Raw genomic sequence first — 19,626 nt, 5'->3', positions numbered from 1 at the left:
TTCCCAAGATCTCTTTGTGAGTTTTTGAGGAGAGTTTCGCGGATCTCTTTGTGAGTTCTGAGATTCTCAAGATCTCTTTGTGAGTTCTTGAGGAGAGTTTCGTGGATCTCTGTGTGAGTTCCGATATCCCTACAATCTCCTTTGAGATCTTGAAGTTTAAGAGCGTGAGGTTAGAAATTCCTAGATTTTCCCAAACTTCTCATCATCTACCAAGCTCGGGCTTTTCCTCCCCAAGTTCTCCTTGCCGCCGGCCCTGTTGGCCCGTCCAAAAATTCACCCGCCGGCCATCCCTTAGGCCGACGCCCACCAACCCCTACCTCCCCCTCTCTTCCTCCTTGGAATAAAGAAATTTCTTAATTAAGAGAGGCTCACAATTAATGACAATTCAAATTCAAAATTTAAATTTGAATTAGCATTAATTACTCCTTAAATTCGTCCCTCCAATTAAGCCAATAACCATTAATTTAAATCTGAAATTTAATTTCAGATTTAAATCAATAAATCATTTAATCCTCACAATTAATGACAATTCAAATTCAAAATTTGAATTTGAGTTAGCATTAATTACTCCTTAAATTCGTCCCTCCAATTAAGCCAATAACCATTAATTTAAATCTGAAATTTAATTTCAGATTTAAATCAATTAATCATTCAATCCTCCCAATTAATGACAATTCAAATTCAAAATTTGAATTTGAATTAGCTTTAATTACTCCTTAATTTCAGATTTCCATTCTCTCTCCCCAAATTGATTTGAGCTTTAATTAATCTTGCCACCTAGGCAAGTATATGGCATTTACGTTTCACATCACAAATTCTCATCTAAATTTAAAAAAGAAAGGTCATTTCTAATATTTTCTAATCAAGTCTTTTTAGGTCCACCTCTACCTTTCTTAGCATAAGTCAAATCTAATACATCTACTTTCCTAACCGGGTCTTTATGTGACGAAACCATCTAAGACGACCCTCTCTAATCTTATCTTCCATATGTTAAAAAAATTGATGGCCCTATCACAAGCTGCAGCTGACATGAAGACCATGGACAACCATATGTAGGTTTATTAATAGATTAAAGCATGAAATTCAGAGTGAAGTCAACCAATATGCACATAAAATTTTGATCAGGTGAATTATGGACCACTTTGAGACAGAGCTTTGCAATATCTTCCTACTACTAAAATAATGTTGAACCTTTTGTTAAAAACAAGTCGAATTAATAATCAGCCATTGGTATGACCTTTAGCCAAGACTACATAAAACATGTGAAGGTTCGAAGCACTGACTTCAACAAGCCTGTTTGGTGAGCCCATTTGTTTTAAAGTGACGTAAAAAAGGAAATGGATTAAATATAATCTCAGAGGAATTTACTAATAGAACAAGATCATGATGACATGCCTGAAGTATGGGATGCAAATTTTAAGCATTTTGAAAAATAAGGAACCACTTTTCAATGAAAATGTTGATTAGAAAAATGACAGACAAGACAAGAAGTTAGTCATCGATGGTGAGAGTACTTCAAACATTATATTCAAAGCTGCTCTCACTATTCAAAGCTGCTCTCACTAGGGTTGACTTGATACTAAAACCCCATCCTATGCCCTTTAACATAAAAAGAGTCAACAAGAGTGGCTATCTATTATTATAAAGTATCTTGGTCCTATTAGTCCAAACAGTTACTCAAGTCAAGAGTGGCGTTATGCACCATGCATAGATGTGTACCACACTCTTGTAGGAAAACCATAAATATTTGACTAGAAATTTATTCACCATGGGAACGACACAAGTTATATTTTTTTAGTTTATAAGTTATAGTATCAAACTTCATCTAACCAAGCCTTCTAAAACCAACCAAGATCAACTTTGAAATCTAGGACAGAATTAAGGACCACTATTAATAAAACTAAAGGTCCTATACAAGTTATTTAGCATAGAAATATTATGTAAGAGTGTCAGTAGGAGGAGAAGAAGAGAGAAGAAAAAAAGAGCCCCACTTTTTGAGAAAAGATCCAGTTTTTCATGCTTTCTTTCGATGAATTGACACTAAATTAAAGTAGCAGGGTTTGATATTTACATGAGGAGAGATTATTTGAAGTAGAAATATTATTTTGAGGTAAAATTGATTTAAATTGTGTTAAAAATTTTGGAAATGATTTAGTGTGAGAAATCTATTTTTAGATTGTTTACAAGAGAGAAAAGTTCTATATATATCCTATGGTCGGTCATCAACATCAGCAATCAAGTAACATATTCAATTCTAATTCAAAAGGCAAATTATTTAAAACAATTGAGCATAAATTTGATAATTTAGATTTGCACATAATCGATATATATTGAACATTCTTCATATTAAAGTACAAAATTATTAGCTACTTTAAAATAAAAGATGTATGCATTTAATGTTCTAATAAATGAAAATAAATACGCAAATAGATGTTAAAAAAGAAATTGGATGAGCTTAAAAAATAGTCATCTATATGGATAGGTTGATAATATATATAATATGTGTGAGTAGAGCGACATATGTCAGCCCAAATGGCGGCAAAAAATGACCCCTCAAGCTAATATGTATATGATAACGTGAACGGTAAGGCAGCATAGGTGGGATCTTATGAAGAAAAAGGGGTTCTTAATGCATAGTTGCCGAGTTTATGATAGCCAATAAACCTACTCCCACATACATGACATATTTTAAAGCCAAAAGAAGATACTTTATGTTACAACAACAACAACATCAAGCCTTTATCACATAATGTGGGGTCGGCTATATGAATCATTTTTCTTCATTGTGTCTGATTAAGAGTCAAATTCTCATTTAGATCTAATAAAGAGAGTTCATTTATAATATTTTCTAACAAAGTCTTTTTAGGTTTACATGTACTTTCTTAACATAGGTTAAATCTAATACATCTACTCTCCTAACCGGGTCATCGAAAGGTTGCCAAATTATGTGACCAAATCATCTAAGACGACTCTCTCTAATCTTATCTACCATTGGAGCTACTCCAACCTTTTCATATATATGCTCATTTCATATCCTGTCTCTAAGAGTAAAGCCACTCATCTCTGCAACACTTAACATAATATTATGCTTCTCTTTTAATGGCCAACATTCTGCGCCATAAAGCATTGCAGGTCTAGCCACCATCTTATAGAATTTTCCCTTAAATTTGAGTGATACTTTTCTAACACACAAGCCTGATGCATTCCTCCACTTCATCCATCCAACTTGAATTCTACTAATAATATCCCCATCTATTATGTCAGGTAATTAAAAAATTATAAAAATATTAGTCTAGTATGATAAAACATATGCATATGATTAAATGGTATTGATAATATTTCAATTTCTAACATTTTTTAAAGATTTTTTTCTCAGTTAAATACTTTGCTTACTGTTAAATCAATCATTATTCTATAATCATTACACTATTCCATGGGCATAATTTAAATTTTAGGATATTTGAATTTTGTCTTAGAGTTACTTATCTTGCTGAACTTCTAAGCTCAACCGATATTATATTGAATGTTGTTTTAGGTAAAGGAAAAGACAAAGTGGAAACTGAATGAGGATAATTTTTTGATTGATCACTCTATTTTTTGTATATAATTTTGATGTGAGATAAAGTATAATCGAGTATGTATATGATGAAATTTTTGATGTTATATAAATGAATACTAACATTTATTATAATCTCTATAGTTAAATTCCTTCAAATTCAACATTATTGTTCATGAGTGTTAAGTCGTATGTCTTTTTCATGCCCCATATTCGACCAAGAGAGGCTATCATGGGGTGTGACACTAAATTCTATCTAGCATAAGGATTATGCACAAAAATGATTCCAATCAAATAGTCAATAATTTCATCTTGTGGTCATAATTCATGGTAAATCAAAAGCTTTGGAGCCCTTTGTTTGATTAAGCTCATAGGTTATTTGATCCCATTTTAGGTCAATGGCATCTCTTTCTTATGAAAATGCGGTTCTTACATGTGAAACCAGCACAATAACTACATAACTCTTTATCTACTTTAAAATGGCAATTAGTGGGGCAGTAATTAGCTTCCCATGCAATATGTTCCTACAGATCCAACAATTACATTTAGTGTGAGATATCATTCGCTTTTATCACTTGTTAGGAAGTTTGGGGTTGTTGGCTGAAGGCAAATGAGACGCCTATTGATAACATGACTTCACATATCATTCTTCAAATAAACTCTGTTACCTTCCTCATTCTTCACTGTCTTGTTCATAACATGACTGTTAAAAGTAGTATTGCCAAAAAAAGTAGCATTCAAGATATCAATCAAGCAGAACATGCCAGTTTAGCTTGTTAACATTTGCACGGATTGCATATATGCTCATGCAGAATGAATTACCGTTGCATTTGATACTTCATTCTTCGTAACTTCTGTATTCACAAAGCTTATTATTTATGAAGAACAAAAAGAAGAAAACACAAAAAAGCTAAATAACAAAGTGTTGCTTGTTCATAGGGAGAAAATAGGAGAGCAACAAGAATGAGTAAATCGAACAACGAGTTGAAATAAAATCAAGAGACGAACATGCTTCACCATATCCTCATGAACAGCTCGGATCTTTTCCTTGAGCTCATCCTGTCAACATAAAGGGTATCAAATCTGAAAATTTGAAACTCAAAAAATACAAGTAATGGCAAAATAAAGAGATTGTTACTAATAGAGCACTATAAACTTTCATATTTACTGGTATATAATCCAATCCTTTAAAATTACAGGAATTCCACCTTATTCTATTAGACGATGACTTATATACCACCTTAACATCTAGTTATTGTGGTATATTTAGAAAAATAGGATAAAATACCAAAAATAATAATAGGTGATATGACTGTAAATATGAATGTTTGCGGGTAATATACCAGTAATTCTTAAAATGTGATTTTTACTATTATACCACTACAAATTTTATTATTGTAACGGTCATATTTTCTATTATTAACTTTACAACTCATAAAATACCATATGACAGCAGCAACAACAATCCCTTATCCCCACTGTGGGGTTGGCCACATGAATTCTTTTTCTCCATTGTGTCCTATTAAGAGTTAAATTATCATTTAAATCTAATAGAGAAAGGTCATTTCTAATATTTTCTAACCAAATATTTTTAGGTCTACCTCTACCTTTCTTAACATAAGTCAAATCTAATACATCTACTTTCCTAACCGGGTCATCGAAAGGCCACCGTTTATGTGACCAAACCATCTAAGGTGATTCACTCTAATCTTATCTTCCACTAGAGCTACTCCAACCTTTTCACGTATATGCTCATTTCGAATCCTGCCTCTAAGAGTAAAGCCATTCATCCACCTGAGTATCCTCATCTCTACAACACTTAACTTAATGTTATGCTTCTCTTTTAATGGCCAACATTTTTACCATAAAGCATTGCAGGTCTAACCACCATCTTATATAATTTTTCCTATGTTTGAGGGGGACTTTTCTATCACACAATAAGCCTGATGCATTCCTCCACTTAAACCATCCAACTTGAGTTCTACTAATAATATCCCCATCCATTTCACCATCACTCTAAACAATAGACCCAAGATATCTAAAACGTGTACTCTTATTAATAACTTGATCACCCAAAGTCACAATCCCCCCATAAGAACTATTATTACTAAAATTATATTCCATATATTTAATTTTAAATATACTCAAACAAAAGTCTTTAGACTCTAAGGTTGACCTCCATAATTCAAGTTTACATTCAACTCCCTCTCTAGTCTTATCAACAAGAAGAATATCATCAGCAAAAAACATGCACCGAGGCACAACCTCTTGAAAATGTCTAGTGAGAACATCCAAGACTAAAGAAAAAAGGCATTGGCTTAAGTCTTATCCTTGATGTAATATGGGCTTAAGGCTTATCCTTGATGTAATACAATTGAAATAGGAAATACTTGGTCAAACCACCTTGTGTTTGAACACAATTAACATCTCTTGCATACATATCCTTAATGACTTGAATATAAGCATTATTAACCCTTTCTTTTCTAGAACTCTCCATAACACTTTTCTTGGAACTTTATCATATTATTTCTCTAAATAAATAAATATCATATGTAGATCCTCCTTATTCTCTTTATACTTCTCCATCAAACATCTAAATAAATGTATAGCTTCCATAATAGACCTACCCGGCATTAATCCAAATTGATTTTGAGAAACATTAGTATCACGCCGCACCCTATGCTCCATAACTCTCTCCCATAGTTTTAAAGTATGCCATATTAACTTAATTCCTCTATAATTTGCACAATTTTGTGCACACCTATATTCTTAAAAATAGAAATCAGCACACTCATTCTCCAATCATCTGGCATCTTTTTCGTCTTCAAAATAATATTAAAAAGTTTAATAAGTCAAGAAATTCCTTCATCTCCCAAGTATTTCCACGCCTCTATTGGAATATCATTAGGTCCAACAGCTTTTCTACACTTCATTTTCTTTAAAGCCCCTCTAACTTTGATTTTACAAATACGCCGATAAAAACAAAAATCATTATTTTCATTTAGGATACTAAGGTTACTAAATCAATCACATTCTCATAATCTTCAATTCTTCATTGAAAAGTTTATAAAAATATCTCGTTCACCTTTATTGAATATATTGTTCTAATAAAAGCACTTTTGATCTTCATCCTTAATACACTTCTTGAACTAAATCTTTACTACTTTTATCTATTTGTTTGCCTAACTTATAAATATATATTTCGTCTTCCTTAGTATCTAATCTATTATATAAATCATTAAAAATTAAAATCTTTGCATTGCATATTAATTTCTTAGACTCCTTACGATCCTCTTTATATTCTTTCCAATTATAGTAAATTTTATATCTAACTAATTTTTATAACAATTTTTTAATCTTTTCTTGCACATTTTGATTCCACCACCAACTATTTTTACTATTATGAACTTTTCCCTTTAATACTCCAAACACATCTTTTGTAAAATTGTTAATATCACTAACAACTTTTTCCCACATACCATTATCTTCCTCATGCACAAATAAAATCTTAAGATCTAGTATCTTTCTCTCAAAAATATTTTTGTTAATATTCTTTAAAAAATCCCATCTAATCCTAGAACAATATTTTACTTTATTTTTTTTATTTTTTGCCCCTTCATCTTAAAGTTCAAAACTAATAAACGATGTTGGATATATATACTTTCACTCGGAATAACTTTACAGTTTTCAATCAAAACGATCTATTTTTCTAATAAGAAAATAATTAATCTAAGTTTTACTATTTATATTTTTTAAGTGATGAGATGCTCATCTCTTTTTTTGAATAACGTATTAGCAATTACAAATCATACACCAAAGAAAAATCTAATATGATCTTACTACCTTCATTAGTCGCTCCAAACTCATAGCCACCATGAATGCTTTTAACATTATCTACCTCTCTACCAACATGTACATTTAATCTCCTCCCAATAGTTTTTTTTTTCTTTAAGAGGTATCTTTTGTATTAATTATTCTAAGTCATTCCAAATTAATTTTGAACCCATATCCAAACCTACTTGAGGAACAAAACCACTAATAATATTAATAATCTTAGCATCAACAACAATCTTTAAAGCTATAATTCTATATCCAATCCTATTAATTTTTATAACATTATCCTTTAAACTCTTATCAATAATCACACATATATAATTTCTAGTACGACTCTTACCAGAATATTATAATTAAAATTCTAAATTATCAATATCCTTAGCCTTCTCTCCAACTGATTTAGTTTTCTAAATACATAGAATATTGATCTTCCTACAATTCATAATATCTATTAATTTTATTAATTTGCCTGTAAGGAAAACTATATTCTAAGTTCATATCCTAATTTTAATTTTATGGACTAGCTTCTTTGCCAACATCCGTCAATGATGTGGGAACTCTTGCCTATTTAACACTCGGTGCAGTACCCTTTTTACACTTATCACTATATTCAGGTCATCGCGTCGCTTCCAAGGAACGCACTAGCATTAATACAATGTATTAAAAAATTCATGCCATTATTCGACAAATTTTACGTTGGCTGCTGATTACCTAATGCAACACTCAACTTTTCTCATCTAGAACTTGGGACCTGACAATGATATTTATAACTTTTTTTAGAGAAAAAAAATATTTTATGAATCTTCAATGCATAGAGAAATGAATTATATGACAATTTTATTTCCCAAATTCTCGATAATGTAGGTGACTTCAAGGTCTGTTATTTCTAAAGCATGTCTAACATGCAATGTAGATTTAGATATGGCCACCTGATGCAACAAACACAAGGTTTTCACAATGAGCAACATTTATTCTTAAAACTATTATCAGCAAGTTTTGAAGGAGAAAAAAAAAATCCAATTCAGACAAAAAATTTTAGCCTTATATTAGAAAGTAATATTAAGAAAATTAGAAATTAAAAAAAATATATAATCACACTTTTAACCAATCACAATAATAAGAAGAGAACAAGAAGAAAAAAAGAAAGAAGAAAGGGAATTGAGGAAAAAGGAATAAGCGTTAAGAAGAAAAAGAATGATTTGCATGTCTAAAGCGAATTTTTGTTTGTCATTAACCTTCTCTCTTCCATGCCTTGGATAAACCTATTTATAAAATTCAAATGAGATCAAAGAAAACCACCCAAGCATCCACTGAATGAGATATCAAAAACCCACAATAATTGCTCATAAAATAAGAAGTTGAACTCATAGCTACAAAAAGGAAGCAATGGTTCGATATATAGGAAGGTTCAATAACCACTCATGTCGAAACGATTTAAGGAATAAAATTACAGAAATCCTACAACAGTATCACATGAAGGAAACCACAAGTAAGGCTATAGTTCCATAAAGAAAACTAGCCATAATAAAGAACATAAGTCAGGGAAACTACACCGGAAGATTCATCAAAATAGAGCCTCCAAAGATATGGAAACAAGAGTTGGAAGAAATAGAAACCCTCAGAATAAGATACATACTCCAAAAGAATCGCAGAATAGGATGGCAACAGCTGGAATACAGGGTTGGCAGTTGAAAACTCCACGTGCATAGTTTGAGTGATCCGCATAGGCAACTAGAATCAAAAGAGTTCTCAATTGGCCTTACACAAATAATTTTCATTTAATAAACATAAATCTTCAATAACCTAAACAGATGCCAAAATCTTTATTTATGAAAATAAGGTCAAATGCTTTGAAAATAAATCAAATGATAATCAAGAATAAATATATTCCTATTAAACATTCTAAATCAAGCCTAAGATTATCCAAGGAAATAATTAATGTAATAAAATAATTCAAACAAAAATTAAGGGAAATTTGACCAAAAATGCCTGTGGGATCAAAAAAATCTAAATACAACTCTAGCTTTAGCCCAATTGCAACTTGGTTTGGGACCTTATAATTGGCTAACAATGAATTGGGCTTTTGCAAGCTATTGTGGCTTGATTGAGTTATATTGCATCAACTTACACGTGATGCAAAGAATCCTCTAAAGAGTTGGTATGCATATAATCATCCAAGGGATCAGATATTGGGCTTTGAATTCATTCTTAATCATTCATGTGGGCTTTGAATTCATCCTTAATCAGTCATGTGTCATTTGATGGAGGAATGATTTTTCATCTAATCAAAAAAGCAATGTTTAGCAATTTTCCCATGTACTGCATCTAAATTAATAGGTAACAGAACATAAATGAATAACTCGAGAGAAGCAACAATTGTAGTAGAAATCATTCATGTAGAAGAATCATAGGCACTTCTGGACATTTGAATATTCCTTGACAAAGAAATAAATATTTAATGTTGAATATAGGACTTGCAAATATATTTGGAGGTAAATCTAAAACATACAACAACAACAACATCAAGCCTTTGTCCCACTACGTGGGGTCGGCTACATGAATCCTTTTTCGCCATTGTGTCCTATTAAAAGTCAAATTCTTATTTAAATCTAATAAAGAAAGATCATTTCTAATATTTTCTAACCAAGTCTTATTAGGTTTACCTCTACCTTTCTTAACATAAGTCAAATCTAATACCTCAACTTTCCTAACCGGGTCATCAGAAGGCCTCCGTTTAATGTGACCAAACCATCTAAGGCGACTCTCTCTAATTTTATATTCCACTGGAGCTACTCCAACCTTTTTTACGTATATGCTCATTTCGTATCTTATCTCTAGGGGTAAAGCCACTCATCCACCTAAGCATTCTTATCTCTGCAACACTTAACTTAGCAAAAAATAATGATCTTCCCACTTATATGTAAAGGGTTGCTCACCTTTCCTTGCAATTTCTTATATCTAGCCTGTGTGCTGTGAAGCATTTAGGAAGTACCCAAATCATAATAAAGTCACTTTCACTATACTCTCAAGCACTTCTCTTGACATTTAGAGCGTCTGAATATTCAATGTTATGCAATGCAATATTCTAAAATCATCATGTTGATCATTTATAAATTGTGCAAATGATATAGAATAAACAAAATATACATAAAGCGGTAAAGAGATAAGATCTATAGGCTTTTTTTCAGGTTCAATCCTTGAACGATCTCAGATGGTGCTTTGCTTGTAGACTTACACACACTATTGTTGTATGCAAATTCAACAATAAGACGTAAATCCCAATTTCCTTGACTATTGCCAATTATATTTTTTTTTTCACTACTTTAGTTTGATCATTAATTTGTTGTAGAATTAAAAAACAAAAAGTTTAGTAGTAGTACTCAATAAATTCTATAATATCTTTCAAAATAAAACATAAATATAATATATTTATTAGATAGTGTTATCTTAAGCAACCCTTGCAGTCAAATTATTTTCATAAATAAAATTTGGCTGCAAAAAAAACAACAGTATTCTTTAAGCATGGAATAAATTGAGCCATTTAAAAAAGATGTCTACCTTAACCAACATATTATCATAGCATCTAGCAATCCTCGGTAATCTCAATGCAAAATTCATTATTGAGTCAACTTAAGGAGTAAAAGCCAGGAGAGAAGTACATGCGCTAGCACAATATTTACCAATTTGCACATCTAACATGATTGATACTAACTAATGATCTTAGCAATATATCTTCTTAACAACAACCAAAACAAATTTATATTCAAGCAAATGTATGATTTCAACTCACCTGAAATAACTATACCGCTTGCATATATTTTCCAAATATCACGAAGAGTGGTCCTTGGAATGCAAAGTTGCTACTTATACAAAAGCTTACATCTCAAAACATAACAGTAAAATAAGGAATGAACGACATGTCCTTGTAACCGTGATAAATCAATTGGTAGTGAGAACGTAATAAATAATCTTCTTGTATTCTTTCAAAATAAGCCACATTGATGTATATGGACGCCAACAAGTTTGTTCTAAATGCCAAGTGCAATCCTAAAGATATTCAATACACGTAACATCTCTAGTGCTCGATCTCTTTTAAGCATTTATGTAATTAAAAAAATCAAAATAAATTACTCTGGTTATAATAGCAAATAGTATAACCAATATTTTAAACCTCAAATAAGAACATAAAATTCTCTATGATAAATAGAATATCTTTTTATAGCTTCATTAAGCTTCTCACTATAGTAAGTGATTGAGTGACCTCCTAAGTTGAGAATTTCACATATATCAACATCAAAGACATTCCCAGATATCTCAAAAATCTTTTGAAAGTTAGAAAATCTCAAAACTGGTGATGTAATCACCAAAACTTTTATTTGCTTGGGCTTTGGAAACAAATGGTATCCAAACATACTTACCATCCTAAGAGTATGCGTAAAAAGAGTAGCTAAGGAACTAAAATCATTAATGTATTGTTTGTAGAATGTAGCTAATCCAGGAATACTCCTAATAGCAAAGATAGAAGTAGGGTCGGGCCATCAAAGATTAGTTTCTTTTTTTAAAGATCTAGTCTAAGGCTTGACTGATTTTTTATAGATACAGTCCAAGACCTTTAGATGACAGCAAAAATTCATGAAATATGAATTTTAACTGCATAAGCGTGCACTTTTTGAAATAACTATACAATTTTTCATTATTTAACTTACTGCAATACTTCACACAAGCGATGATTAAAGTTTTATGTTTCAGTTGAGCTACGAATAAGTATATCATTAAAGTATTCAATCAAAAACTTACCAATAAATGGTCAAGCACTGAAGCATAGAGTATTAAGGCATCATTGAGGCAATAATAACTTTTTTATCCCTAAGTTTGGAGGTTCATGGTGAAGTCTTGAAGGTTTATAAAGGTTAAACTATACATACTCCTAATCATGGTGGCCTAGTGTAACGATCTACAAACACAATTAACAAGAAAGCTTAGGCCTACTAGAGCAAATTTATAGACATCACTGGAATTGACATCAAACCTATACATTTATTGAGAGGTTTGATGGAGAAGTATACAGAGAATAAGGAAAATCTATATATGATTTTTATTGGTTTAGAGAAAGCATATGATGAAGTTTCAAGAAAAGTGCTACGTAGAGTTCTACATAAGAAATGAGTCAATAATGCTTATATTCAAATCATTAAGGATATGTATGCAGGAGTTGTTGTGTTCAAACACAAGATGGTTTGACCAAGTATTTTCCTATTTCAATTGGATTACATCAAGGATCAGCTTTAAGCACATATATTTTTGCTATAGTCATTGATGTTCTCACTAGACATTTGCAAGAGGTTGTACCTTGGTGTATACTTTTTGCTGATGATATTCTTCTTGTTGATAAGATGATAGGAAATACTTGAGTTCGCAAGTAACCCTAAGGTAATAATTGAGTTTGCAAGCAAACCTATCCCAAATTGGTGACAAATAGCAACGAAATTGCTGTTGGCAGCAGGAAAACAGCCTGAAACAGTGGAAATCAACAAAGAAACTGAGTAGAAATCTGAAGAAAATCAAGCCAACCACTTGTATTCCACTAGTAGATGAATAAAGAAAACAACCATACAAGATTCTTCAATTCGAGAGGAATAGAACTCTCCAAAATCTCTAGCCAAGAAGACTAGAGCCCAAGCCTCTAAGAAGATCCAAAAAATCAGCCAAAATTCAAGATAAAATCCTAAATCCCCCTTAACCCCTAATTAAGCTTGGAGTAAGGACAGATCCATGTTGGACTGGTCCAGCTAACCCGGGAGGGGCAGCCTAACATAAGACTAGAGAGAGTTGAAGGTAAACTTGAATTATGGAGGTCAACCTTAGAGTTTAAAGGCTTTCATTTGAGTAGATCTAAAACTGAATATATGAAGTGTAATTTTAGTAATAATAGATCTAGTGGGGGTTTATGACTTTGGGCGATCAAGTTATTACTAAGATAACATGTTTTAGATATATTGGGTTTATTGTTCATAGTAATGGTGAAATAGATGGGGATATTGTTAATAGAATTCAAGTTGAATGGTTGAAGTAGAGGAATGCATCGGGCTTGTTGTGTGATAGAAAAATCCCTCTCAAACTTAAGGGAAATTTCTATAAATGATAGTGAGACCTACAATGCTTTATGGTGCAAAATGCTAGCCATTAAAAGAGAAGCATAATATTAAGTTTAGTGTTGCAGAGATGAGGATGCTCAAGTGGATGAGAGGCTTTACTCTTAAAGATAGGATACGAAATGAGCATATATGTTAAAAGGTTGGAGTAGCTCCATTGGAAGATAAGATAAGTTGGGTTATTTGGTCCCTGACAAGTTCATGTGTGTCAAGTTGCATAAGGTGTTTAAGCAAAAAAGCTAACCAACGCTTGCTTGCTTGAAGCTCAATTTTAATATCTTCTAGTCAACTGGATTGCTTTAGATTTGTAAAAAAAATCAATTGATTCTTTGTGTAATTTAGGTGAGCTTATACCACTTGGTTAGGTTATTTGGTCCTTAGTCATGGCTACTTAGATCCAAGTTACCGATTTGGGATTGATTTGGCTAGCCCAACATGATAAGCACTTTAATCACAACATGTTAGTGTCGACTTAACATGAACCACACACAATAACAAAAAGGGTTCTATTGAGTCCTATTGTAGTTTATATCACTAAGGTGCCCAAGGTGCATCACAAGAAGATATCTCCATTCCCAAGCTCTATCATCAAGAGAACATAAGCAAGGGAACTATAATCAGCAAAGGTGATAATCATCAATCACCTACTCTACTATGATGGCATGTGTCTTTTGTTCCTAGAAGACAATATAATGAAGCATTCACTTCCAAGAATTGAACTTCAAGGAGGTAAAGAAGACCAATGCTCGATACATTACCTAACTGCAAAAGTCTGTGAATCCAATTTTGTCAAATCAAGTCCAAACCATGAGCCATTGTGGTCCTATTATGAGGATTTCAACCAAAACACAGACCTAACAAACTCAAATCATTGTTTTGAACGAATTGTCTCTAATACAAGATAATTAAAAAACTCTAGCATCCCTTGGTGAAATTCGAATAATTTCGTATGAAAATTGCTTAGCTAATGGCTCAGAAGTTACAAACATCCACATGATCAAAAGACTAGCTAGAAACAATAAATAGAGAATACTTACATAAAATAGAATTGTTATTTATAAAAATTAGAAGTTTTATAAATGAGACCTCATGGCTAAACATAAATACAATGAAAACTAGAATGCAAAGACTTATAACAAACACTAAACCATATGCTCCAATAAACCCTAATCTTAATGGATCTAATTCATTAGGCCTCAAAATACCTTACTCAATCATTTCATTTTGTATGACCTTTACCTAAAATGTATTATCAACAAGGTAAGCATACATTTGGCAAGAAAAACACTAAACAAATCAAATGATGTGCACAAAATGTAAATTTAAAGATAATGGAAAACTTATATCAATAAAGTATTCGATAAATGACAGAAGTTCAACGTGAAACATAAGATGTTCAACATGGATGATAAATGAAAAATGAATAACTCTAAAACAAATACCTTCATAACCATTCCAAACACTTAGTATAAAATTGAAATAGTCATATGTTTAGCCCGACTACTTCGCATATTACATTCTTTTTTTTCATTCTTTCTCGTGAATAGACTCTCATAACTTATGCAAATCTACAATCCCATTTTCCTAAAAGTCATTCATTGTTCGAACAATTTGTCATGGCAATCACTCCCCACTCTCATCAAATTACAAATTCACATACCATTGAGTTTATGGCCACCTTTGACTTTGCATTTGCTTAGCAATTTTTCATCCATCCATTCTCAAACATAAGCACATCACAATGACATATCATCATGAATAACATTATTTGTTTCACAATATGCCATCAACATTTTAAATTTCACAATAAGAAGATTCATGTAACCAGTAATATGAAGATTACCAACATGTTTATCATAATATACATCAAAATGAAAATCATTACTATCATATCATAACAGATAGTATTCAAACTGAAAGGAATAACAAGGAGATTATCATACAAACATTAGAAATATACTACACCTGCTGGATTACAAATCCAACACATCATATGAAGTAATAATGATCTCAAGTCAATCTACAAGCTTCAAAGCTCCACCAACCTCGACACAACTGGCCTCCTTCCTTAGAAGAATTCTACTAGATCGATAGCTTCCCTCACTAAGATGCCCTCTTTAAATAAATACCTCCAAAGATCATCACCAACTGGCAATATGCTAGGTGGCACTCATCCAAATGCTTCAGAGTTCCTATTTATCCCTAATGACCGGAACACATGGCATGCTCTAATTGATCATCTTTAACCCACAAGCGAAGCCATTTCAGTAACAAAAGGAATTATGAGAGACAATTTCTGCACACCAAATCTTGAAAGTGGGTTGAGCATAATATAAACCCTTCTACCCATTGATAGCACATTAATACCATCTTGCAACCTTGCTTGGTTTTGAATGCTTTTCAGCTACTCTGACACTTGATTTGCTCAAGTTATGTAGTCTACTCAGCTCCGCTCCATTTACTCGATAAGGCATCCAAAGAAGGTCTAATAAAAAAATTTCAATAAGATAACTCAACAATATAAGGAATCAATCTGATAGCTCAATCAATGGTATAACCACTCATTCTAAGCCAAAAACTGCAAGGCTAAATATAAAATAAGTCGAAATTATTATAAATCAAGATAAACACCAAGTACCGAGCAAGCATATTGCACCTCAAATGCTAAAGCCAATGATTATAGTTCCTAACAACAACTTTGACACTCTATGGTGAATCATACCAATTATTTGACAAACAAACTCACATCATCCTTCTCGACAAGACCAATTCATTGGCTAAAAAAAGGTAAACAACCCCTGCATCAAATTTTGAAAGATCAGACATGTTTTCAAGGAAAGGCGCATAAAAAGAGAACCTCAAAACAATTATTGGTGAAACCCCATATAGGTAGGCGCAACATCTTCAAATCAACAAACAAGGAACATCATCTCCAAAATTCCTCCTCCTCAAAGGCTATATACTGCATTCCAACTGCAAATAATAAACTAATAAATGCAATCCCCCATCCCCCGCCCCCAACCCCCCCCCCCCCCCCCCCCCCCCCCACTCACTGGCGCCAAGGCATGGCTATCTGAAACTAGCTCATCAAAATCATACTCCAAAAGTCCTGAAACTACTTGATTTCCAAGGGCAATGCTGCAGTGACATCTGGGTGTCTCCCCAAAAATCTACTATTGAAGAAAATTTTTTTTCAAGCGTTAAAATTAAAAAATAGGGGTCTTGAAACTTCCTCTGATGTTAAATTTTCATGGTTACAAATGACACCTCAAAATTGTCCATCCAAATATAAAAAAGAAAATGAAAATATGGGGGGAGAGCTTTAAGCATGGCAAGCATCCTTATGTTCCTTGATCATGATCAAAGATTTGTTGGAGCCTAAAAACATTGATGCGAGTTCAAAGCTACTAATATGGAAGACCTCAACTTTATGGGGATCAAAACTATCTTCATGGTACTGAGCTGGTCGAACCACTGACAGTAAGAACAAAGCATGTAATGACCTCTCTATCCAATGGGATCAACATGAATTGGTACGTTAAGCATAAAAAGAATAGACTTAATCCTCGCTCCCTCTCAAACAAAATGATGAGGGAGATAGAAGTGTCACCGCCAACTCCATCTTAGCCAACAGTTAATGATGAAGAGACTCTTAACATCAGCCATCAAACTTTTATTATTCTTCCATTTCTCTTCTGGCTCCTCCAATATTCACATCCTCTTTTTTTGCGTCAAGGAAGAGTCATTGTCGATGGAGCTTCTGAGTTTACCATCCACTAGTTAAACGGGCCTTATTCAAGTTACTTAGGTCTTTATTGAGTAAAGTTCATGTCAAGCATTTTGACCATACAATTAACATCATATTTGGGTCAAATAAATTCCAAGTCAAACCTTGAACCCGACCCCTAGCTCAAATTGACACCAACCAAAATATTTTACCCTGGCTATTTGGAAAGGTGCTAGTTATACACAATAGTAAATTATTAATCATGGTGACATGCTGATATGAAGAAAATATTTAATATAACATAAATAGCATATCAACATACAATGTTAGGCCTCTTAAAGAGCCCTTCTTTCACAAGTCGTCGTAGATCCTCACATTCCTCCTACAAAAAAAAATTAATTCGGGAATGAAACTGAGTCACAATAATTTATTTAAAAAAGAATGTATATTTTATACCCAAAAGGGCATTCCTTAAAATAAGCATAACATAAAATCTAGGGAAATATAAAACTCCATTATTTGTATGTTTAGTTGGTATATAACAATAACCCCTTTACCTCCTCAAAGTTATCATCTGATAACATAGAAGATATATTGGGACAAACCGTATTTGGACAACCTTACAATAGTTGGAAACACATAGGATGATGTTTGTATTCATATCTCCTAATTTGTACTCTTCTGCCGCTTTTATCACACCTGCAACGAGACATAAAAAACAAAGTTTTTATGCCAAAACAGGAAAATTTTCATAAAGTGAAATAAAGCGAGAAAATCAGAAAGTTTTGATGCACCACCAGTGATCTGATTAAGCTGGTACATTCTTGGAAGAGGACCTTGTCCGTAGTTGTCTTTTGGATCGCTTTTTCTCCTTACAAAACAGCCCACAACCTTGCTTTCAAATGTCTTTGGGTCTTTCAATAGTTCCACAATCAGGGAACGCTTAAGATAGATTAATTTGATATTTGCTTCAGTTATTGCAGCAAAGCATTGTTTGGGAGGCTGCAAAGCATGTTCTAAGAAGTGCCTTTTCTCTGTATTTTGATTGGAAGACGATTTGTCCATTCTTTGCTTCTTAGCAGATTTTGCATAATCATCTTCTTCCAAACTAAATGATTCATCATCAGAATCATCGTTCTCAGCAAAATGTTTCTCCAACAAACTGTATACTTTAAAAAAGTTAACTTTCTTTCTCCTAAAAAGAGAGAGCAACCTTGCATCACAAAAAACATGCTTCTTCTTTTTTTTATCATGGTGTAGAAGATTGTTTGATTGGATATAATCTTTTACAATCTCATAAACATCATGTTGACCTAGAGGTTGCTGTGTATCCTTTCCAAGAGATACAAGAAAGTCAATCAGCTCCTTTGACGCCCAACCAACATAAGTCTTCTTCTTTAACTTGGATTTCTCTTTCACTATTGCCATCCTATTTTGTTTCCTCATAAAATCCTTAGAGGACATAACTTCATCACAACAAGCATTATCTGACCCTTCAACTTCTTCTTGCTCTTCAAAGTTCTCGTCTGAATCTGACAAGTTCTTGAACACCTCTCCCCTCTTGAGAAGATCATCAGCTGCTTGCAGATTAGCCAATGTCAGTCTTTCTTTTTCTTTAACTATCTCCCAGTAGTCTTTGAAAAGAAATTCGTAAGTATCTGTATCTGTAAAGTCCACCATTTCCTGTAAACAGGATGATGATAGCAGTGAAAATGGATCCGCAAGTTAAAAAAGGGAAAGAATAATGAGAATCAACTATATTCCTGGAATATCTTCATAGTGAATGCTGGATTTCCTTTATAGATTTAATATATTTAGAACCTAAACAAAGAAACAAGCAGTGAAAAACAAAAGGCCTATAAAAAAGCTTGTTGTGAAGGCAGTACCCCATCAGAATCAACATCGACATTTTCTTCAATCAATTTTGTAAGCCTTAAGCAGTTAGTGCAGAAGCCTTTTGCTCCTTTTACTTTAACAAGCCCAGATCCCCCAAAACATGTTCGACAAGAGGAGTATGGACAGCAAAAGCATCTGAATGTTGAACTTTTGTGGCAATTGTAGCATGAATGCCAATCTATTAAATCAGCAGGAAATAAATCATGAGAAGAGTTTCATGAAAAATGGAAAAGCAAAGCAGAGAAGGTAAAGAGAGAAAGAGCAGGATTTCCAGCATGGATAGCACTGTCATGGAATGGGATAAAATTAATGATTCAACATGCTATAAAAGAAGCATGCTTAGAAACTATTTAGAATAAATCACATCCAAAATTAGCATATCGAATGAAGATATCATAGAACACTAAAGGCAACACTATGCTAGCATTTTAGCCAAAGTTCTCATATTCCATTTCTTTATT

The 19,626-nt window shown here is 32.7% G+C and overlaps 1 protein-coding gene and 1 long non-coding RNA gene across 3 annotated transcripts in view; both read right to left on the bottom strand.

Moving 5' to 3' along the window:
- Positions 1-19,626, bottom strand: part of LOC110093116 (uncharacterized protein At5g08430) — a gene marked incomplete in the record, with an annotated part of 55,024 nt that overhangs the window by 20,583 nt on the left and 14,815 nt on the right. The window contains 3 exon segments of the mRNA XM_028699058.1: positions 17,877-17,968; positions 18,064-18,952; positions 19,156-19,343. Of these exon segments, the coding sequence (XP_028554891.1) occupies positions 17,877-17,968; positions 18,064-18,952; positions 19,156-19,343 (1,169 nt within the window).
- LOC114580698 lies at positions 4,573-17,855 on the bottom strand. Of its 2 annotated transcripts, XR_003702232.1 has the most exons (5): positions 17,827-17,855; positions 17,592-17,651; positions 9,519-9,671; positions 9,027-9,121; positions 4,573-4,615 (listed from the first exon to the last, which is right to left on the bottom strand). It is a non-coding gene; the product is annotated as an uncharacterized LOC114580698 (long non-coding RNA). The 2 variants fall into 2 exon arrangements; XR_003702231.1 differs by lacking the exons at positions 4,573-4,615; positions 9,027-9,121 and having other exon boundaries at positions 9,138-9,671.

This window comes from Dendrobium catenatum, unplaced genomic scaffold (genome assembly GCF_001605985.2).
Source record: "Dendrobium catenatum unplaced genomic scaffold, ASM160598v2 fragScaff_scaffold_1211, whole genome shotgun sequence".
Lineage (NCBI taxonomy): Eukaryota > Viridiplantae > Streptophyta > Magnoliopsida > Asparagales > Orchidaceae > Dendrobium > Dendrobium catenatum.
Note: the sequence above shows the minus strand (reverse complement) of the source record. Positions and strands in the feature narration are given on the sequence as shown.